Raw genomic sequence first — 24489 nt, 5'->3', positions numbered from 1 at the left:
TTTCTGGGTCCTTCCTTACCCAATTATTTCCCCTGAATGGAATCTTCTGTTTGATTCTACATTTCTCCTTTTTCCTATATATCAAAATCCAACCTAGTCAAGATCTAGTGTCAATCCCAACCCCTTCAAGATGCATATACTAAATATTTTTGTTAGTTCTTTCCTCTTAACCCTTAGAATGTTGGATTTCAGAGTTCTGTGGACTTGATTCTTGGCACGTGAGCTCCAAAGCCCCTCACACAGAGGTTCTGATTCGGAGGGTCTGGCTTCATCTAGTCTGGGAATGTGCATTTAAACATCTCTGGCCAATTCCCAAGTTCTTACTCCTCCTACTCACGCTACCTCTCAGACAACGGGTTTGATTTTTTTTCTCTCCTCTCACTGAATTGACTGGTCTTCTGAGTACTACGGTGTCACAGACACAACCTTGATCTCAGCCTTATCAATCCTGAGGATTCTGGTTCTTCAATTACCAACCACCTCCTGGTCCTGACCACATTTTTGGCTCAATAAAGAAGTAAAAGTTACCCATGCTATAGGTCTGGACTTTTTTTTTTTTTTTTTTAAACTGGTATGGTTGCTTTGTACTAGTGAGTTTGAAACAGACTTCAGGCCGTTAAATCTCAAAGTTGTGATACATGCCATTTCTTTTTAGGAGTTTGAGTATAGAAAAGACCAAGGGAAAGGGCGTAATGCTTACCCTGAAGAATACCAAGAAGTAACAATTCTCTAACCTACGGAGAAAGGGATGTGAAATAGCATCTAAGGGCAATCAGGTTATCAGAACTCTGATAAGCCAGAGCACCCTGCTTAAGCATAACAGCATCACTGACATTAACACACTCCTACAGATGCAATTTCCAAAAACCAAGGAAGCTGCTGGCCCAAGAGGATGAATCTTCCCTGTAACAATTTAAGGAAAGCCTCTGCAATGAGAACAGAAAATGTAAAGTGTAAGCTCCCTCTTTCTTCCTACCGTGTCCGAGAACACTGCACAGACCTCTCAGAGGCAAAGAAAATAAGGTAATCAGAAGTAATTTTTCTGGAAAATTGAAAATGTCCTAATTTTATTTTTGCATTATGGACACCTTCTGTTTTCTTCTTAAAGGCTTGAGTTAATTTTTAATCTGACTCTAACTAATTAACTCTAACTAATCTAACCTCAGTGTAACAGTTGATAAACTTTTGACCCTGCCAAAACAAGGGTCCCCAAGTAGTCATAATGTCTGTTAAACTCAAAGATTCTATTAACCAAATTCTGTTTAGCAATATGAAAAAAATCAGTAACTTAAATCTTTAAGTATTACAAGTAAACTCAAATGACAAACTGTCAATATGAAACAAAAGTTTATGTGCAAATCTACCACTGGTCTCTCTCATCAATGTGTTTTTTTAAAAGATTTATTTATTCATTCATGTATTTGAGCGGGGGAGGGCAGAAGGAAAGGGAGAGAATCTCAGACTGCTCAAAGCACAGAGCCCAAGCAAGGCTCAGTCTCACAACCCTGAGGTCATGACCTGAGCCAAAACTAATAATCAGATGCTTAACTAAGGTGCTCCTCTGATCAATGTCTTAATACTACAATTGAAAAACAGCGACTGCTTTACTTAATTGCATATATTGCATATTTATTATTTAATTGTCTAGGGGCCTGTTTTAGATTCTCCCTCTCAAAAAAAAAACAAACCACACATTAAAAAAACCCATATTTTGGACGCCTGGGTGGCTCAGTTGGTTGGACGACTGCTTTCGGCTCAGGTCATGATCCCAGAGTCCCGGGATCGAGTCCCGCATCGGGCTCCCAGCTCCATGGGGAGTCTGCTTCTCCCTCTGACCTTCTCCTCGTTCATGCTCTCTCTCACTGCCTCTCTCTCAAATAAGTAAATAAAATATTAAAAAAAAAAACAACCCATATTTTTCCTTGCTTGCTCCATTTTCCATATATTTGAAATGCATCTTTAGATTTTATGTATTGGTTTATATATGTGAATACATACATACAATCTATATAATATGTAAATACAGATATTATGTATATAAATATATATTTACCTATCTATTCAACCATCTATTCTTATAATTTGCAGGGAAGAAACTACATGGGGAAGTCATTCTGATTGTCCATTCTCATGTAGAATAATGGAGAAGAGTACTATGGCTTTCATCACATTTATATGAGAAGAGTGCATTTACACTGATTCATGGATAAACTCACATGTTTTGGATCAGAAGATTTATACCTGGTTTTGCTACCTAGTATGTGACCTTAGATAAATCATTTATTCTTTGAAACTCTATTTTCTCACCTGTACAGTAGGTATACTGGTGTAGGACTTGCCTCTCTCAAGTTTTTGTAAGGCTTCAAAAAAGGTAAGTGTTTTCCAGTGCACTTTTACACACATTAACAGATTAATAAATATAAAATAACATGACTACACTTGTAGTGTATTTAAGTGATACAAAGTGAGCCAAAAAAGACAATGCATATGTAAGAATCAAAATAATCACTCAGTAAATTCACAAATGATAGCTTTGTTTATATTACTATTAAGATATTCATTTTTGGGATGCCTGGGTGGCTCAGTTGGTTAAGCGGCTGCCTTGGGCTCAGGTCATGATCCCAGCATCCTGGGATCAAGTCCCACATCCGGCTCCTTGCTCAGAGGGGAGCCTGTTTCTCCCTCTGCCTCTGCCTGCCACTCTGTCTGCCTGTGCTCACTCTCTCTGACAAATAAATAAAATCTTATTTTTTTAAATAAAAAGAAAGATATTCATTTTTTTTTAAGACTTTATTTATTTATTTGACAGAGAGAAATCACAAGTAGGCAGAGAGGCAGGCAGAGAGAGAGGAGGAAGCAGGCTCCCTGCTGAGCAGAAAGCCCGATGTGGGGCTTGAACCCAGGACCTGGGATCATGACCTGAGCCGAAGGCAGCGGCTTAACCCACTGAGCCACCCAGGCACCCCAAAGATATTCATTTTTAATCTCAGTGAGAAATATATATTATTAGTTATAGATTTCACTATGTAAAAATAAGAACATAATCTGGTCCCATCTACAAATTATATTATGAAAAGCAAATATAATTATGGAAATGTATATGCACTCACTAATTTCAATAACATAATAAGATTATAGGTTTCACTACTTAGAAATGAAATAACCTGACCCCTTCCACAAATATGACTGTGAAATATAAACATAATTTGTAAGAATACATATACATAATCATTTACTGAAAGGTTATACAAGCACATGTGCATGGATGAAATAGCTACGTTACTGAAACATGCCAAACTCAATTGTGATAAATAATTATAAATGCCTTAAGAGATACTGGTCTTTAAAAGAATGGTGCTGTGGATATGTTTGCAAAGCAGATGTGCATTTCCAAATTAATCCTTTATGGTTGGTAAATGGGATTGATGAGAAAAGAACACTGCACTGGGAAACAGCAAAACTGGCCTTTGTTTTATCGACAAATAACTGTTTAGAATTTGCTATAGGTTAGGCATTAGCCTGGATGATTGAGATACTTTCCTGAGCAAGGCAAACAAAAATCTGTCCTTTTGAAGCTTGCAAACAAAAGGGGACATGAAAGGACATGTCATGAAAGGACAAACAAAAATCACATAATAATTAAAAGGTACCAAGTTCTACATAAATGAGTAAATCCAAGTGCTATGAAAAATATAGCCGTTTAAGGGGACCAGGCATATGTGAATATGTTTTTTTTTTTTAAAGATTTTATTAATTTATTTGACAGAGAGATCACAAGTAGGCAGAGAGGCAGGCAGAGAGAGAGGAGGAAGCAGGCTCCCTGCTGAGCAGAAAGCCCGATGTGGGGCTCGAACCCAGGACCTGGGATCATGACCTGAGCCGAAGGCAGCGGCTTAACCCACTGAGCCACCCAGGCGCCCCGTGAATATGTTTTAAATAGAGTCGTTAAGCTAGGTGTAGTTAAGAAAGTACAAAGCAATAACTGAAAGGAAAAATACACTAGCAGGAATCAACAATAGATTAGAAGATGCAGAAGAACAGATCAGCAGTCTGGAAGACAGTGTAACAGAAAGCACCCAAGCTGAACAGCAAAAAGCAAGGAGGACAGGTTAAGGGATCTCTTGGACAACAACAAGGGAAGGAACATTGTATTATATGGGCCCCAGAGGGAGAAGAAAGGGGCAGAAGTTATATTTGAAGAAATAATAGCTGAACACTTCCCTAACATAGAGAAGGAAACAGACTCCTAGGTTAAGAAGCACAGAAAGCTCCAAACAAGATGAACCAAGGATGTCCACATCGTGATACATAATAACTAAAATGTTAAAGATCACAGATAAGCAAAGAATCTTAAAAGCAGCAAGAGAGGAGCAACTAATTACAAAAGAAGAAGGGAAAAGGCCTTATACTAATTCTTTAGCAGAAACTTTGCAGGCCAGAAGGGAGTGGTATAATATATTCAAAGTCCTGAAAGGGAAAAACAACAACAACAACAACAACAACAACATCTCTACCCAGCAGCAAGATTACCATTCAGAATAGAAGGAGAGAGTTTCCCCAGACAAACAAAAGTTAAAGGAGTTCATCACCGCTAAACTGGCCCTATAGGAAATGTTAAAGGGAATTCTTTAAGTGAAAAAGAGAAAGTTATAATTGGAAGGAAAATTATGAAATTTTCAAAATTAGAAAATTATGAGAGAACAAAACTTCATGAGTAAAAGCAAACATACAGTAAAGACAGCAGAACAATCACAGAGCTACTATGCATGTTACAGAAGTAGCAAAACCAATTATATCATAAAGATTAGTTAAAGGGAATTCAGAATAAAAACACATAAATTATAGTAACAAATATACAAAATGTGATGGGGGAGTAAAAATAGTTTTTTTTAAGAATGTGTGTGAATGTAAGTGACCATCAACTTAATACAGACTGTTATATATTTAAGATGTTATATATGAACCTCATGGAAACCACAAACAAAAAACCTATAATAATAAGTACGTTAAGAAAGCCAAACATAAAAGAAAGTCATCAACCACAAGGAAAGGGAACAAGAAAAAAAAGGAACAGAGAAGAACTACAAAGGGGAAAAAAAAAAAAAAAAGAAACCAAACCTAGAAAACAATTAACAAAATGGCAGTGAGTACATACCTATCAATAATTAATTTAAATGTAAATTAATACACTGTTCCTTCCCAATCACATTGGGAAGGTTATGTGCTATGGTGAAAGCTTCAATTATGTAAGACTGATGAATCACAGACCTGTACCCCCGAAACAAATAATGCATTATATGTTAAATAAATAAATACTAAATGATCAAAATATACAGGATGACTGAATTAAAAATAAAAGTCACATAGCACATACGCCGCCTACAAGAGACCCACTTCAGATCTAAAGACACATAGAGATTGAAAGTGAAGGGACGGAAAAAAATATTTCATGCAAAGGGAGACAAAAATAAAATAAAAGCCAAACTAGCAATACGTGTATCAGACAAAACAGACTTTAAAACAAAGACTGTGGGGCTCCTGGGTGGCTCAGTTGGTTAAGCCTCTGCCTTCAGCTCAGGTCATGATCTCAGGGTCCTGGGATTGAGCCCTGCATCGGGGCTCCCTGCTCAGTGTGGAGTCTACTTCTCCCTCTTCCTCTCCCTGTGTGTGTGCGCATGTGTGTGCTCTCTCATATCAATAAATTCTTAAAAAAAAAAACAACAATAAAACAAAGACTGTAACCAAAAAATGGCATTACATAATGATAAAGGGATCAATATAACAAGAGGATATAATGATTGTGAATATCTACACACACAACAATGGAGCACTTGAATACATAAATACTGAAAAATATGAAGGGAGAAATTGACAGTAATATAATAATAGCAGGCAACTTTAACACCGACTTACAACAATGGGTAGGTCATCCAAGCAGAAAAATCAACAGAAAGGAGATAATAAAGATTGGAGCAGAAATCTATGAAATAGAGATTTAAAAAAAAAGGAAAGAAACCAAGAATGTTTCTTCAAAAAGATAACAAAATTGATAAAGCTTTAGCCAAACTCATTAAGAAAAAAAAAAAGGGATCCAAATAAGTAACATCAGAAATGAAAGAGAAGTGACAACGAACACCATAGAAATACAAAAGAATATAAAAATTACTAAGAAAAATTATATGTCAACAAACTGGACAACCTAGAAATGGATAAATTCTTAGGAATGTACCATCTTCCAAAAGCAGTCAAGAAGAAATAGAAAATCTAATCAGACGAAACTAACAAAATTCAATCAGTAATCAAAAAACGTTCCAACAAACAAAAGCCCAGGACCAGGTGGATTCACAGGTGAATTTTACGACACATTTCAAGAATTAACATCAATTCTCAAACTATTTCAAAAAACATCAGAGGAAGGAAATGTCCAGATACATTCTATGAGGTCAACAATACCCTGACACCAAAACTACACATTACAAAAAAAAAGGAAACTATAGGCCAATATACCTGATGAACACAGATGCAAAAATCCTCAATAAAATATTAGCAAACAATTCCAAAAACACATTAAAAGAGTCACCACGATCAAGTGGGATTTATTCTGGGGAGCAAGAATGGTCACTATGTACAAATCAGTCAGTGTGATACACCACATTAACAAAACAAAGGATAATAATCATATTATCACACCAATAGATGCAAAAAAGCATCTGACAAAATTTAATATCCACTTGTGAAAAAAATGCTCAACAAAGTATGCTTAGAGGGACCATACCTCAACATAATAAAGGCCATACATGACAAACCAGAACAAACATCATGGTGAAAAACTGAAAGCTTTTCCTCTGAGATTGGAACAAGATAAGGATGTCCACCTCCCCACTTTAATTTAACATGGTACTATAAGTCCTAGCCATAGCAATCACACTATAAAGAAATAAACAGTATCCAAATGGGGAGGGAAAAAAGAAAACTCACTATTTGCAGATGACAGGATACTATAGATAACCCTAAAGACTTCACCAGGGGCGCCTGGGTGGCTCAGTGGGTTAAGCCGCTGCCTTCGGCTCAGGTCATGATCTCAGAGTCCTGGGATCGAGCCCCACATCGGGCTCTCTGCTCAGCGGGGAGCCTGCTTCCTCCTCTCTCTCTGCCTGCCTCTCTGCCTGCTTGTGATCTCTCTGTCTAATAAATAAATAAAATCTTTAAAAAAAGATTAATAATTAACATGTTAATGTTAATGTTAAGATTATTAATGTTATTTCCCCCATGTCTATGTTTTGTACATTGATTAAATAATGAATATTTCAAAAAAAAAAAAAAAAAAAAAAAAAGACTTCACCAAAACACTGTTCAAAGAAAAGCATTCAGTATGGTTGCAAGATATAAAATTAATACACAGAAATCTGGGGCATTTCTATATACTAATAATAAAGCAGAAACAGAAATTAAGAAAACAATGCCAGTTGTAACTACACCAAAAAGAATAAGATACCTAGGAATAAACTTTAACAAGGAGGTGAAAGACCTAGACTCTGAAAACTATACAACACGGATAAAAGAAATTAAAGACACCATAAACAAATGAAAAGATACATCATACTCATGGATTGGAGGAATAATATTGTTAAAATGTCCATACTACCCAAAGCAATATACAGATTCAGTGCAATCACGATCAACATACAACAGCACTTTTCACACATCTCAGAATAAACAATCCTAATGTTGGTCTGGAACCACAGAAGACCCTGCACAGCCAAAGCAATCTTGAGAAAGAAGAACGAAGCTGGAGGCATCACAGTCTGATTTCAAAATATACTATAAAACTACAGAAACCGAAACAGCATGGTACGGGCATTAAAACCAGACACATAGATCAACGGAACAGGATAGAGAGCCCAGAAATGAACTGATGCTTATGTGGGTTATTCAATCTATGACAAAGGAGGCAAGAAGATACAATGAAGAAAGACAGTCTTTCCAGTTAATGGTGCTGGGAAAACGGGGCAGCTACATGCAGAAGAAGGAAGGTGCCCAACTTTCTCACACCATACACAAAAAGAAACTCGAGATGGATTAAAGGCCTAAATGTGAGACCCCAAACCATAAAAATCCTAGTAGAAAACACAAGCAGAAATTTCCTGGACATCAGCCTTCCTAATAGTTTCCTAGATCTGTCTCGTCAGGCAAGGGAAACAAAGGCAAAAATACACTACAGGGACTACATCAAAATAAAAAGCTTCTGGACAGTGAAGGAAACAACAAAACAGGCAATCTGCTGAGTGGAAGAATGTATTTGCACATGATATCTCTGATGAAGGATTAATTTCTGAAATATGTAAGTAATTTACACAATTCAACACCAAAACCCCCAAATAATATGGGTACAATTACAAAATGGGTAGAGGACCTGAACAGAAATGTTTCCAACTAAGACATCCAGATGGCCAACGGACACATGAAAATCTGCTCAACTTCGCTCAGCATTAAGGAAATACAAACCAAAGCCACACTGAGAGTCCACCTCACACCTGCCAGAATGGCTAGTCTCCAAAAGAAGAAAAATAACAGGTGTCGGCGAGGATGTGGAGAAGAGGGAACCCTCGTGCACCACTGGTGGGAATGTAAAATGGTGCAGCCATGTAGAAAACAGTAAGGAGGTGCCTCAAAAAATTAAAAATAGAGCCACCATATGATCCAGCAACTCCACTACTGGGTATTTACTCAAAAGAAAGGAAAACATGAATTCCAAAAGATATAAGCACCCCTATGTTTATTGCAGCATTATTTCCAATAGCCAAGATATGAAAGTAACCCAGGTGTCCATCAATAGATAGATGAATAAGATGTGTGATATTTTGTATATATATCTCACAATAGAATATTAGTCAAAAAAAAAAACAACCCGAAAACAAAAAAGGGACACCAGGGTGGCTCAGCCGGTTAAGCGGCTGCCTTCAGCTCAGGTCATGATCCCAGCGTCCGGGGATCGAGTCCCGCATCAGGCTCCCTGCTCAGGGGGGAGCCTGCTTCTCTCTCTGCCTCTACCTGCCACTTTGTCTGCTTGTCCTCTCTCTCCGTGACAAATAAATATTAAAAAAAAGATCTTGTCATTTATGACAACATGGAAAGACCTAGAGAGTATGATGCTAAATGAAATAAGTCTGACAGAGAAAGACCATCACTATAGGATTTTATGTATATGTGGAACCTGAAAAAAAAAAAAAAAAGCAGATGAAGAAAGAAAAGCAGAAACAGACTCATAAATACAGAGAACAGGTGACTGCCAGGGGGAGGAGGGATTGGAGGACAAACAAAATGAGTGAAGAGGAGTAGGAGATTTGGGACTCCAGTTCAGGAATGAAGAAGTCACAGGGATGAAAGGTACAGCCTGGGGAATACAGTCCGTTTTGTATCGTATTGTAATAGCACTGTCTGGGGACCGATGATAGCTATACTTCTAGTGAGCATTGCATAAGGTATAGCTTTTGTTGGATCACTGTGTTGTACTCCTGAAACATTAAAAAAAGAAAGAAAGAAAGAGAAAAGAAAAAAGACACCTGTCTTGACTACTGCTTCCCCCAATTTTTTTGATCCTAAGATCGTTTTCTCTAACACTTACGAAAGAAGAAAAAAAAAAACAAAAACATATTAAGAAGACAGCCATACAGCTTTCTGGCAGAAAGATCTAGCCAGGCAGCCAGAGAGAAGAGCCAGTGTAAAGGCTCCACTGATTCTGCCAAAATACCCTGTGAAAGGAGAATACCCCATTTTGCAGATGAGTAATAGTGTCTCAGTGTGATGGGATTAAGGCAATAGAGCTAGTCAGTAAAAAAAAAAAAGCTAAGACTAGAAAGAAACTAGGTTTCTTGACTCTTGGTCCAACACCTTGCTGTTGTCTCCTGCCTCTGTTCACCAAGCTAGAGGAAAGCTGTTCTGTTTCCTATAAAGCCCTGAGTAAGGTGTTACCAGAGTTGTGGTGGTTGTTGCTATTATTATTAATCAGGTCCATTGATACTTCTTGAAAGATAGTTAAAGCTCAAAGAATAATTTCACTTTTCCTTCTCATGGTTTATTTTTCCCCTTCCTTTATCTGTGCTTCTTTCCTGGGTGGGTCATTGCAATATCAGATTTTCAGTTAAAGGAATTCTATTTCTTTGGATATTTGATAAAGGTGTGAAACACAAGAATAAGGTATAAAATAGAAAGCATTTATAAATTAACATATGAAAGAGCTATGAGAGAATGGTGAGAATGCGGATCCCAAAGACAGGGAGGTTAGAGAGCGACCTCTCTCCAGAGGCAGGAAGGGAAGTGCAACACAGGGAGGAGGCAAGAAGGAGACCTTGGAAACATGTGAGGACCAGAGCACCCCTAGCTTTAAGCTACTACAGGACAATGAGGACTCTGGCCTTGAAAAAATAATGAGCTTCAAGGACAAAGTTTAAAAACTAAGACGTCACAAAGGAGGAAATCTGTAAGAAAGACAATAGTGGAGAGGGGGCTGGAGGAGAAGATATAGAGTCTCAAAATGTGAGAAGATATACAATGAACAATATAAAAGAAAAAGGCAAGTAAGAATCCGATTTCAGACACAGTAGATGTGAGAGCTGGTGGAATTACTAGCAGCCAAAGGGAACAGAGAGGACAGTCTGAAAGCTGAGTAGCTGACTTTTGGTAACACTAGGTTTAAGGCAGCAGTAAGGTTCTCAAGAGAGGGAAGGGCCCAGCACACAGGAGGTAAATTTGGAAGATGTGTGTCATCTGGGCCTGTTTTGTCCCACAGGTGGCTACTCCTGAAATTGTGGCTCACCTGAACCGAATGTGCTGTCAGTATAAAACACATAACAAGATGTTGATTTCATACGGGGGAAAAATGTGTACTAATATTTTTTTTTTTAACAATGCTTACATGTTGGAATAATACTTGCATGAATTGGGTTACAAAATCTGTTATTGAAATTAATTTCACCTGTCTTTTTACTTTTTAACGCCCACGATTAGAAATTTTAAATTACATATACAGTTTGCATATTCCTACTGGACGGTGTGATACAGAGCAATACTAGATACATTTCAGGATCACAGAAGGGGATGAGATCCATGAGTAAATCACAGACATTATTCTGAGATTTTTTTCAACTGAAAACAGCCAGATATGGGAGAAAAGAACACACGTCATTATAAAGATGATATTCACTGAATGCTCAAAGAACTATACTGGCCAGAGTTAGTGCATTATCTTCTTTGTTCCTTCCAACAGCTTTATGAAATGGTATCATTGTCTTCTTTTATAGGAAAAAAAAAAAAACTAAGTCCTAAACAAGTTAACCTGCCCAAGGTCACAAAGTTATATCTTGGTGTTGGGATTCAAATCCATGACTCACTCCAGATCCCAAGGTCTAAACCGCCACATCATCAATTCCAGAACAACTTATACTCTGCAACTCTTCAATTGTTAGATTTTAAATGGCTATATTTAAACTAACAATTTATTAGAATGGTTCACTGTCAAGAGCCAGAGACATACCAGAGATGTCCTAATTCGATTACAATACAAATGTATAAATTTGTAACTTCAGAATTTTGCTGAGCTACTCATGTTGGCATATTTTTACCATGTTGAGCTTAAATAAGAGCTTACTGGTGTAACCTCTTGTCCCTTAACAACATCTACTCCTAAATATCCAAAACGGTCAAGTTAGACGGCAGGACTGTCCAAGGGAGAGGATTCTGGGCACAACCCTCAATAATAGGACCCTGTTTTTCTGTATATAACAAATTTACGATACGGAGCTACTTAAATTTTAAAAACCCTCTTTCGGACTATGAAAGTGCCTGAACCTCCCAAACTGTGATTAAAATGTTTTGAAGGGATCAATTATACACCAATTTTAAAAAAGTGTTTTTAAGGGAGCTGGATGAAATTGCAACTTTTTGTTGAAAGGACAAGAACTAAGCTTACCCAACTGGATAACTTTGAAAGAGGATTTATATTCCTTAAAAAATATATTCCTTGAGGAATAGATAGGGGGGAAATGGCTTGATATTTTGACTGGAATAAAATAAAATCTCCTACAATATAAATTGGGACCAAAAGAATGAGGTGTTTTCATTTATGTTTGGTGGTTGGATTAATTTTAAAGACAAATGTATCATTCCTTCCTTTCCATCTTTCATCTTTACTACCTATCTGGCCATGACAGCAGTTATCACAGAATTGCTAAACACGAAGAGTAACAGCTAAATTACCTCATTTTCAGGAACTTGCCCATGTAAATTTTGCTAGGCAGTTCAGCTCAGATTATAAAAACACATGTCCCCAGGCTTAAAACAAAGGATTGCTAAACATTTACACTATAGAAAGGGGAAAGCAAAAGGGAGTTTGAAGGAAAAAATATAAGCTTTGGAATAAGACTAATTAGCAGACATCGAGAAAAACTACATTCACGTTGGACATGGATTCAAAGCAGTATCTCTCTGTACGGACCCAGTAGCTTATTTTGGAATTTAACCCTCAGAAACCTTCCCACTGCCAGCATCATTTTTTAAAGCGACAGGACTTTTATGTGGACATAGGCACAAAATACATCCTCGGAAAACCCAAAGTTTCTGAAAAATGCTTTTCTGAAAAGGCAGTATCACACAATACAGGGTAGAGTTAACAAGAGCAGCCCTTATTTTGGCTGAGATTAATTCCCATGACTCTTCCATTCCAATTACGGTGAAATCCTTGGACTTTTCTTACTCATTCCAATCATAATAATCTGTAACAAAGGTTCAGGCCCCCAAAGAGCCAGTTAGCTCTAAAACTGCTTATCCATCCAAGTGCAAAGGTGTCAAGGACATGAAGTGATAGACCCAGGCATTAAGAGATGGCTAGCTCTACTCTTCTCATTGAGAGTCGCCACACTGAGTCCCTCATTTCCAGGAGCATCCCTTTTCTCAAACTTCCTTGAGCTTCTCATCCTTATGGACTGTCAACTGGATAGGTAATCCTTGTAGTTGCCCTGCTGCTTCCATTTGTACATCGCATTAGTAGGCTGGGTTTGGGGGTTAATTTTCTCTTTATCAAGCACATATTATATGCCAAGCACTGTTATAGGTACTAGAAATACTAGCAGTGAACAAAATGAAAAAAAAAATCTCAGCGCTGATATTTACATTCTAGTGGGGAACACTTTCATAAACAAGATAAACAAAAGAGTCTGTTCAATAATGCTATAAAGGAAAAAAAAATGAAGCAAGAAGGGTGATAGGAACTGCGGTGGGTGGGGTAGGAAAGGCTGAAATTTTAGGGTGGCCAGAGAAGGCGGAGGCGGCTTCACTTCACGTATAATCAGGTAGATAGTGTGAGCCTGAGAGGGTGGAGAGAGAGAGAGAGCAAAATCCGGGCCTGATCAGTGTCAGCTGGAGTGGGAAAAAGAAAGGAGATTAGCATACTTTAACAAGCCCCATGGTGGAGAAGGAACCATACGGAAACCACATCACTTTCTCTTTTTGTAGTCACAGAACCAGGTTCTTCTGCCAAAACTCTCAGGCAGTTCATGGGATACCCACGGACACACACGCATCCCTCTCTCTCCAGGACAGAGCCCCGTGGGCAGCAAAGAGCGGTGTGAATTCAGAGTCGAGTACTGGCCCGGGAAACTGGGAGAGTCGTCGCCGCCGCAAAAGAACACACCAGACCGCCCACCCCCCAATCTCCGTAACAAACGGGAACCTCCCCGATTCCACGATGCAAGCCAGGGAGGCCGGGGCAAGCACGCAGACACACCCCGGGATTGCAGGCACGGCGCGGGGACGAGAGGAGGCATGGATTCAACCGTTAGAGACAAAACCCCCAGAATTCCGGAGGCAGGTGTCGGGGACCACGCGAGGGAAACGCCGGCCCCCCGCCGGGCGTCGGGCCGGGAGGAAAGCACGGTGCGGGAGGCGAGCGGGAATGGCCGCCGCGGGAACGGGGGGCGGTTTCGGTCGGGCATCCCCGGCGTCCGGCCGGCTGCGCGCTTGCAACAGGAGGCGTGGACGCGAGCGGCGCCTCGAGGTGCCGGGGCGGGACCGCGACCCCCAGACAAAGATCCCGAGCCCGCGGCCCCGGCCCGCGCGCCCGCCCCCCGCCCAAACGTTCACCGCCCCCTCCCCCAGGCCCACCGAGCGCCACGGGTTCCAGCAGTCGAACCGCGGCTCCGCGCTGCCGCCGTCCCCCCGACCCCTTCCGCCCGTGCGTTGGTCGAGGAGAGAAAGGAGAAAGGGCGGCGGCGGCGCGCGGCGCCCACTCACCATGATCCGCTGAGGCGCGGCGACCCCGGCGGGCGAAGATGCGCTGTCCAGGGTAGCCAGCGTCCCTCTGCCCCGCGCTCCCGCCGCGCCCGCTCTACTTGCCCACGCCCACACCCACGCCCGGCGCGCGCACGCCCGCCCGCCTCCCCGCCCCCTCGGGCTCGCGCCGCTCCCGCGCGGCGCTCCGAACTCCAGGGCCGTTTCGGGCTCCCGCCGCTCCCCACCCCCTCCGCTCGCCGGGGGCTCGCCGGCCGCGGCGCGAGAAGGGCGGCGAGGGAGGGGCGGGGGCCGGCGAAGCGGGGGCCCCCGGCGGCCTAGCGCGCCCCCTCCCGGACGCCCGGCTCCGTCCGCGGCGCCCCTGCCGGCCGGGTGGTGATTTTGCAGGCGCAGCCGATGCCGTCGCGTGCGGGGGGCCAACGTTCGCAGAACCTCGGCGCGGATCGCCCCGCCCGCAGCTGCCCGCTGCCCGCCCCCGCCGAGGCGGCGGTGGCTGCGCGAGCTGCGAGGACCCGCAGCTGTAGAGGCCAGGGCTCTGCTCTTCCTCTTAGCTGGGCTGCGCGATTTTCAAGCACACGTCAAAGGGAATGGCTTATGCTCCTGCGGGTTTGCGGGGTGTGGGTGTCTTAAATTCGGGGAGCAGTCGGGCTCTCTTTGGCTTCAAGTCGGGAGCGGGTCAGTCTGTAGCAGGCAACTGCTTGTTTCACCAAGACGGTGCCTGCAGAGGTCTCATTCCAGGGACTTTTTGTTAATACCACCAATGGTTAGTTGAACACTTAAGCGTGAACAAGAATTATGGGATCTTAGATGCTGGGCTTTTGATTTTTTGAAGTTTTGTCACCCAGGTGGAAGATGTTAGGAAAGATAGACTTGTGCGTGCTGCATGACCTTTCCCGCTCTTTAGCGTTGGGAATGCTTGCTCTTTTATGTGGCCGATGTAGTACACTGAAATTCCAGCAAAGGTAAACGTGTTTGTTGGGGAGTCAGTACACACATCTGCATGTACACGGAGATCCCTGCCGCATACACTTAGCATTCCACACCTGAAGGACCTGCAGGTGTATTTGCAATTTTGTGAAGTAGCAGAGTGACTAGCCATCGGTGTCAGGGCTAACTGTTGTCACATAATCTCCTAGTATTTAGAGTTTCCTGTCGTTGGAGTGTAAAAAAGTCAGTTACATATTTGCTTATAAGGAGTGCGTAGCTTTAGACATGAACAGGGTAGGAATTTGTTAACCAATGGTCTTAAAATCTTTACCATCAGGGGCGCCTGGATGGCTCAGTGGGTTGAAGCCTCTGCCTTCGGCTCCGGTCGTGGTCCCGGGGTCTGGCGTCATTCGGGCTCTGTGCTCCGCAGGGAGCCTGATTCCCCCTCTCTCTCTGCCTGCCTCTCTGCCTGCTTGTGATCTCTCTCTGTCAAATAAATAAATAAAATCTTTAAAAAAAAATAACTTACCATCGATAGGCTCAGGAGTCAGCCCTGCCACGTAGTGGCTATGTGATACTAGCTTAGTTACCTAATTCTCGGTGCTTCAGTTTCTTGGTCTATAAAATGGGGATAAAAATGATGCATTAGGGACGCCTGGGTGCTCAGTTGGTTAAGCGGCTGCTTTCGGCTCAGGTCGTGATCTCACATCGAGCTCCTTGCTCAGCGGGGTGCTGCTTCTCCCTCTGCCTCTGCCTGCCACTCTATCTGCCTGTGCTCACTCTTGCTCTCTTCTCTCTCTCTGACAAATAAAAAATCTTTTAAAAAAATGATGCATTATACATGGCTATTAGGATTAAATTAATATAATAAAGCACTAGAAAAATGCCTGCAGCAAAGTACTAATTATGATATGTTTTTGATCTAATGCCTGTGGAAATCAGAAGTGATATTCTATTACTGTTGGCAGGCTGAAACCAAATAGACAATTTGTGGCCAGTTCCATTCATTCATTCACTTTGTTCATTCAACACAATCCCCATTTATAACTGTACCAATAAGAATAAAATACCTAGCACAAACTACTGAAGGAGGAGACAGGCCTGTACCCTGAATAGTTAACATTTTATTTCATCTGTATATTAATGAATGGGCCTTCTAGAAGAATAGAGTAGAAGAACCTAATGAGGTTCAGATGCTTGAAGAGCTTTCTTGGACCCAGACTTCAAACAATGCAACCTGGGCAACTTCTTCAACATCTGGGAAGCAAACCAAAGGGATCCCAAGATTAACCCAGAAGTTATAGAAGGCAGCCTCAATTTATAAGCTCATCATTCTTTTAGCTCAAATGTGGTATTTGTAGGTAACTACTGGGTATCTAACATAAACCTAACATAAACATAATATAACGTAAATGCTGTGTGGCTTACAACAGTACAGATGAGGAAACCTCAGGCCCAAAGAAGGGAAATGGTATACCCAGGGTCACATGGTCAGACAGTTGGAAAATGGGGAAGCCAGAGCGCCATCTGAAACCTGTTGGATTCTTTCCATGACACCATGCTGTTTTGAATAATCCTATCTTTAAGAATCCTTATAAACTTGGCGGAGAAACTTGCTTTCTGTGGTTTGGAAGAGCAGATGAAGTATAAACTTCACAGCAATTTGAATTTTTTTAATTATGGAAAATTCCAAACATCTAAAAAAGGTATACATATTAATGAACTCCAATGCATCCATCACCTTTTTTAGAGATTATCTACCCATGACTAATCTTGTTCATCTATACCCCTACCTACTTTTCCCTGTTCTATTATTTTGGTCTTTTTTTTTTTTTTTTTCCATTCTGTTACTGTGAAGCAAATCCCAGATGTAATAGTTTGTCATTGAATAGGTCGGTATTATCACTAAAGAAGAAATCTTTAAAAAATACACATAAGTGTCCCTAGGGTGGCTCAGTCCATTAAGCATCTTACTTTCGATCTCAGCTCAGGTCTTGATCTCAGGGTCAAGAGTTGGGCATGGAGCCTACTTAAACAAACAGATAAGAAAACACACAAGTGACAAAACCATTGTAATTTCTTAAACGTTAGCCAATAACTTATTAACGGCATAACTATGGACATCAAGTATATAAATTTCCAAAATTTGTCTTTTTTTAACATAGCCTGGGTTGCTACATCTCTTGTGTCTCTTTCGTCTCCACTTTTCCCCTCCATCTCTTTTGATTTTCTTGCAACTTGTACTGTAGATTTCCTGCAGTCTGGGATTTTGTGGACTACACCCCCAGGGAACAGTTTCTCATGTGCTTCTGACCTCTGTGCTTTTGTAAACTGATAACTGTAACCAGCTCTAGGGGCTTGATCAGGACTCAGGTTAGAAACCTGGGGCAGGAATACTTCAGAGGTGATTGTGGTGTTTCCATCAGAAGGCACACTGCCATCCAATTGTCACTCTTTCTGTGATGCTTAGGCATCAGGTGATGCTCAGAGCCTACATCCACTGATTCATTAGGGATTGCAAAATTGTGACATTCTGGCTCTGTCATTCCTTCTTCGTTTACTCGCTAAAATACTTCCAAAAAATTGTCCGTATGTGTTCTTTGGCTACCTATGGTGCTGTTCATACGAGAAAGACAAATTAGAACTTTAAAATGAAGAGATGGTTCCTTATGGATGTAAAAACTCAGTTCAAAATTTAAACGTGAAGATAAGTTAAAAAATAAATCGCATTTGGAAATACCCAGGCTAGCTGCCAGTGTCAACAAAGACACCTTAACTGTTGTTGCCCAACTTGCTTATCTAAATATGCCGAGTTCTATCTTAACTAGAGTGATTTTCACAGATTTCTTTATTTATCCAAGCTCTGAAAAGGAAAAAAATTAACAGAAGGCTTTAATGTGATTGATCCTTTCCAAGGGAAGAGGTCAGAACTCAGGAGAATGAGTTATGAAGAATATTTTTGGAATCGTATTTGGTTCTATCATTAAACTAGTTGGATAGAAAAGTACATATGACAATAACCTTTTTTTTAGAGGGGGGAGGGTTAGAGGGAGAGAGAGAATCCGAAGCAGGCTCCACACCCAGCGTGGAGACTGATGTGGGGCTCAGTCTCACAAGCTTGAAATCATGACCTGAGCCAAAATGAAAAATCTGATGCTTAACCAACCAAACCACCTAGGCTTCCCTTAACAATAGTCTTGAGTGTACATGGTCAGCATTGTAACTAGTTCTGTTAAAGGTAATCTGTAATTACCTTAGTTCTACAAATACTTGAGCTTAGATCAGAATTTGCCTGAAAAATGTTCATTTCAACTGTCTTTTTAGCTTCGGTCACACAGTAAGCATTCAAGTAATATTTAATACAGACCTATCTCTCCCCCCCCCCGTTTTTTTTTTAAAGATTTTATTTGTTTGACAGATACCACAAGTAGGCAGAGAGGCAGGCAAAGAGAGAGGAAGGGAAGCAGGCTCCCTGCTGAGCAGAGAGCCCGATGTGGGCCTTGATCCCAGGACCCTGGGATCATGACCTGAGCCGAAGGCAGAGGCTTCAACCCACTGAGCCACCCAGGCACCCTCCCCCCTTTTTTGTTACTGCAAGCCACCTATGGTTTCTGTGACATTCTAATGAGAATCTCATTGGATCCAAAGGCCTTTGAAAAATATATTACTATTATTGGCTAATGGAATTGCAGCTCCTTAGCAATGATATCACTGATATTAGCAATATCCTGAAAAAAATGTGGTCTTTACTTTGTCATGGCCTGCACCATGCCAACACCACAGTGTTTACAAAAAAACAAAACAAAAAAAAAAAAATGGAAGGGGCACCTGGGTGGCTCAGTTAAGTGTCTACCTTCAGCTCAGGTTATGATCCCGGAGTCCTGGGATGGAGCTCCATGTTGCGGCTCACTGCTTAGTGGGGAGTCTGCTTGTCCCTCTGTCCTTCCCCTTGCTCATGCTCTCTTTCTCTCTCTCTCTCAAATAAATAAAATCTTTGGGGTGCCTGGGTGGCTCAGTGGGTTAAACCTCTGCCTTCTGCCCAGGTCATGATGTCAGGGTCCTGGGATCAAGCCCCGCATCAGGCTCTCTGCTCAGTGGGGAGCCAGCTCCCCCCTCCCCTCTTTCTCTCTGCATGTCTCTCTGCCTATTTATGATCTCTGTCAATTAAATAAAGATTTTATTTAAAATATTTTTAAAAAATGAGAGACGTAGTTCTAGCTATCACATATTAAGAATGACAGCTGCCATTAAGAGTTGGAGTTTCATAGGTTGTAGCATTATTTCCGCATATCTGATGGGAGGCCCGAACATTATACAAGTGGTGAAGAAACCCTACCTGAACTCGTGCCCACCGGGTCTATTGAGTTCTCATAATAGCTGCAATTCAGTGAACTAGGAATTCACCTCCAGGAAACTTACATATGTTAGAGCGTGAGATAAGGCTGGCTAGCAAATGTGTAGCCCTTTGCATTTCTCTCTATTTTTGGTCCTTAAAAAGATACATACTTCAGTTCATGTGTACCTGTGCTGGTCATCCTCCCCATAGGGAAAATGAATGAAGCACAGCAATGGGTCCAATTGAATTTGTACTCATCTGCCCTTTTGCATTAAGCTCTACAGCTTTAAAAGACAATATGCCCATAGCTAGAATTCCTGGTGCATCAATTTCCCTCATTTCTAGGGAACCAAAGTCTCTATATTCTTTTATTTTTTAAAGATTTTATTTATTTATTTGACACAGAGAGAGAGATCACAAGTAGGCTGAGGCAGGCAGAGAGGTGGGGGAAGCAGGCTTCCTGCTGAGCAGAGAACCTGATGCGGGGCTCAATCCCAGGACCCTGAGATCATGACCTGAGCCAAAGGCAGAGGCTTAATCCACTGAGCTACCCACGGCGCCCCAAAGTCTCTATATTCTTAACTTTGATACAGAGTAGTCATTAAGGACCCTGTATGTGGAAGATGGCCTCTTTTACCATGCAGAGGACTCGTCTTGCTCCCCTAATCCACACCCTCACCTCCAAACTCTAGCAAGTCCTGCATGGCTATGGACCTTGTTAAATGAACTTTTGCCACTGAGTATACATAATTTTATCATCTGGACTAAGCTGTATTCAGGAACCAGTCTATCTCTTGGGATGTTAGCATGCTCTCTCATATTTATCATACCTATCATATGCTCTCATACCTATCAGAGCATAGGAATAAACAGAAAGGCCCGACCACCTTTTGAATTCCTTAAACAAATAGTTTAAAACAAACTGATATCCTTTGGAACTGGCTGAGTTAATAGGTCAATAGTCTTTACTTGAGGAAAATGAAAAAACAAATAGAAAAAAAAAAAAAACCCACATGTTTTAATGGGACTAAGTTAAGATCCTTTATTCTTCCAGAAGATAGAGTTCAAGTCAAAATGTAAAATGTGAAATACTAGAGACCAAGGGAGAAATACATATTCTCAGAGACCTCTGAAGGACATCTAATGAAGTCTTCACGGAGAGAAGGTAATAACTTATTTAATTAAAAAATAACTTTTAATTCTTGTCTACTTTCTACAAATGAGGAGTGCTGAAGAAACAAACTATTAGCTTTGAAATAAAGCAGAAATTCCTATTACAGCCAAGCTGCCATGGTGGGGTGGTCTTCTGGGACACAGCTACACTTTTTATTTCTCTAGTAGTGTCATCTTGACTCACTGATCCTGAGTATCCATCAAAAGTTTAATTGAGAGAGGAATTTTTTTTTAAAAGATTTTATTTTATTTAACAGACAGAGATCACAAGTAGGCAGAGAGGCAGGCAGAGAGAGGAGGAAGCAGGCTCCCCACTGAGCAGAGAGCCCGATGCGGGGCTCGATCCCAGGACCCTGGGATCATGACCTGAGCTGAAGGCAGAGGCTTTAACCCACTGAGCCACCCAGGCACCCGAGAGAGGAATTTTCTAATGGAAATTTATCATTTTTGTAGTCTTATTGGAATAGTCTACAGCCACTCCTGCATTAAGCCAGATCTTTAGAAAGTTGAAGACATGGCCCAAATTACCTTAATGTAGCTAATCTTTAAAAAATTACTTTTCCTACTAGAAGGGTCCAGAGATAAAGATACTTTCAACTTATTTTTATCTCGCTTTAGTATGTGTGTTTGTACTAGAATAATCTTCACTTGTTCTGATTACTAGAATAATCATCAAAATGAATTCTAGGGGAGCCTGGGTGGCTCACTGGGTTAAGCCTCTGCCTTTGGTCCAGGTTATGATCTCAAGATCCTGGGATTGAGCCCCGCATCGGGCTCTCTGCTCAGCAGGGAGCCTGCTTCCCCCTCTCTCTCTGCCTGCCTCTCTGCCTACTTGTGATCTCTTTCTGTCAAATAAATGAATAAAATCTTGAAAAAAAAAAAGAATTCTAAACAGTTAATCAAGGGTTGCCTGAGTGGCTCAGTGAGTTGGGCAATTGACCCGTGGTTTCGGCTCAGGTCATGATCTCAGGGTCGTGGGATTGAGCCCCATGTCCAAGCTCCTTGCTCAGCACAGAGTCTGCTTGGGATTCTTTTTCTCTTCCTCTCCCTCTGCCCCTCCCCCAGCTCGCTCTCATTTTCTAAAATAAATAAATGAAATAAAATCTTAAAAAAAAATGAAGAGTTAATCAAGCAGCAAATGCATTCAGGAAAGCCAGGCCTCATTTGCCCATTCCTTCATCCACCCATTCAATAGGTTCTTCTGAGTACTTTTTGTCTATTTGCTACCCTCATCCCTCCTTTGGTAAAGAGTCTCTTCAAATCTCTTGTCCAATTTTTATTGCATTGTTTCTTTTGTTATTAATGAGTTTTGAGAGTTCTTTATATATTTTGGATATAAATCCTTTATCATATAGGCATAGTACAATATCTTTTTCTAGCTTATGGCTTCTTTTTTCTTTTTTCAACATGCTTTTCAAAGAGAAAAAATTCTTAATTTAGATGAAGTCCACATGTTTATTCTTTTATGAACTGTGCTTTTGGTGTTGTATATAAGAAATATTTGCCTTCCAAGGCCACAAACATCTTCCCCCTTATTTTCTTCTAGGCATTTTCTAGTGCTATGTTTTACATTTAGGTTTATGTGGTTTATTTTTAGTAAGTTTTTATATTTGGTGCAAGAGATAAGTCAAAGTTCATTTCTTGATCTCCCTCCCTCCCTCCGTCCTCCCTCCCTTCCTTCTCCTTCCTTCCCTCCTTTTTGGTATATGGACACCCAATTATTCCAGCACCATTTGTTGAAAGGATCATCCTTTATTCTTTTAAGTTGCCTTTGCTCTTTCGTCAGAAATCAATTGACCATACAAGTGTGGGTAAATTTCTGGACTTCCTGTCCTGTTCTGTTGATCTATGTGCCTACCTTTTCACCAATACCAGACTGTCTTGATTACCATTTCTTCAGGGTAAATGTTGAAATCAAGTTTTGAAAGTTTTCTACTCTCTTTCTCAAAATACTTTTGGCTATTTCAGCTCCTTTGCTTTCCTATATAAAGTTTCAGAATCAGCTGATTAATTTTACACCAAAATTCTTATGGAAAGTTTGATGGGGATTGTGTTAAATTTGTAGATCAATTTGAGAACTGACACCTTAATAATAACTTTTTCAATTATGAATTAGTATTTCTTTTCATTTGTTTATATCTTCTTTGACTTCTTTCATCACTGTCTTCTAGATTTAAGCATATCTGGCATATATTTCATTAGATTTATACTAAGTGTTTAATGTTTACTGGTGCTATTGTAAATGATTTCTTAAAATTTCAATTTTTGATTGTTGCTAGTACAGGGAATTACTACTGATTTTTGTAGATTGACATTGTATCTTGTAACCTTGCTTAACTTATTAGTTCTAGAAGCTATTTTTAGATTCTTTGAGATTTCCTACATATGTGATCATGTCACCTGTGAATAGAGACAGTTGTATTTCTTCTTTCCCATCTATATTCCTTTTACTTCCTTTTCTCAGTTCATTATACAGACTAGGACCTCTAATACAATGTTGAATAAGAGTATGACAGCAGACATTCATTACTTGTTCCTTTTATGAGGCATAAAGCCTACAGGCTTTCAGTATTAATTATGATGATGGTTTGGGGGTTTTTTTATAGATGTTCTTTATCAGGTTGAGAATTTTACCAAATTCAACATCCATTTGTAATAATATCACAATTTGTAACATTACATTTGCAATATTATTACAAATGGATATTGAATTTGGAAAAAATTTTTTGCCATGTTTCTTGAGATCATCATACTTTTTTTTTCTTCTTTAAATCTGCTAATATGGGGGGAGGAGTCAAGATGGCGGAGAAGTAGCAGGCTGAGACTACTTCAGGTAGCGGGAGATCAGCTAAACAGCTTATCTAAAGATTGCAAACACCTACAAATCCAACGGGAGATCGAAGAGAAGAAGAACAGCAATTCTAGAAACAGAAAATCAACCACTATCTGAAAGGTAGGACTGGTGGGGAAGTGAATCCAAAGCGACGGGAAGATAGACCATGGGGGGAGGGGCCGGCTCCCGGCGAGCAGCGGAGCAACGGAGCACAAAATCAGGACTTTTAAAAGTCTGTTCCGCTGAGGGACATCGCTCCAGAGGCTTAACTGGGGTGAAGCCCACGCGGGGTCAGCGCGGCCTCAGGTCCCGCAGGGTCGCAGAAGGATTGGGGGTGTCTGAGTGTTGCAGAGCTCACCGGTATTAGAACAGGGAAGCCAGCTACAGAGACAGAGCCGAGGAGTGACTCTCAGCTCGGGGTTGCCTTGAACCGGTCGCAGGCTCGGTCAGCTCAGAGCGCGGCCGGAGGCCAGGGTGACGGGAGTCATTGGGCGCTGTTCTCTGAGGGCGCACTGAGGAGTGGGGCCTCGGGCTCTCGGCTCCTCCGGGCCGGAGACCGGGAGGCCGCCATCTTCATTCCCGTCCTCCGGAACTCTACGGAAAGCGCTCAGGGAACAAAAGCTCCCGAAAGCAAACCCAGCAAACCGGAGCGGATTACTCAGCCCAGCCCGGGTTAAGGGCGGTGCAACTCTGCCTGGGGCAAAGACGCTTGAGAATCACTACAACAGGCCCCTCCCCCAGAAGATCAATGGGAAACCCAGCCAGGACCAAGTTCACCTACCAAGGAGAGCGGCGGAATTCCAGAGGAGAAGAAAGCAAAGCGAGAACTCATGGCTTTCTCCCCATGATTCTTTAGCATTGCAGTTAATTTAATTTTTTTTTCTTTTTCAATTTTTTTTTCTCTTCTTCTGCTATTTTTTTTAACTTTTACCATTTT

General features: G+C 41.1%; 1 protein-coding gene across 1 annotated transcript in view; it reads right to left on the bottom strand.

Moving 5' to 3' along the window:
* Positions 1-14414, bottom strand: part of ELOVL2 (ELOVL fatty acid elongase 2) — a 63513-nt gene extending 49099 nt beyond the window's left edge. Inside the window, exon 1 of the mRNA XM_047734986.1 lies at positions 14287-14414. Within this exon, the coding sequence (XP_047590942.1) occupies positions 14287-14289 (3 nt within the window). The 5' untranslated portion in view covers positions 14290-14414. The remainder of the gene's footprint in view (positions 1-14286) is intronic.
* Between the last annotated feature and the right edge of the window lie 10075 nt (positions 14415-24489).

This window comes from Lutra lutra, chromosome 6 (genome assembly GCF_902655055.1).
Source record: "Lutra lutra chromosome 6, mLutLut1.2, whole genome shotgun sequence".
NCBI lineage: Eukaryota > Metazoa > Chordata > Mammalia > Carnivora > Mustelidae > Lutra > Lutra lutra.
Note: the sequence above shows the minus strand (reverse complement) of the source record. Positions and strands in the feature narration are given on the sequence as shown.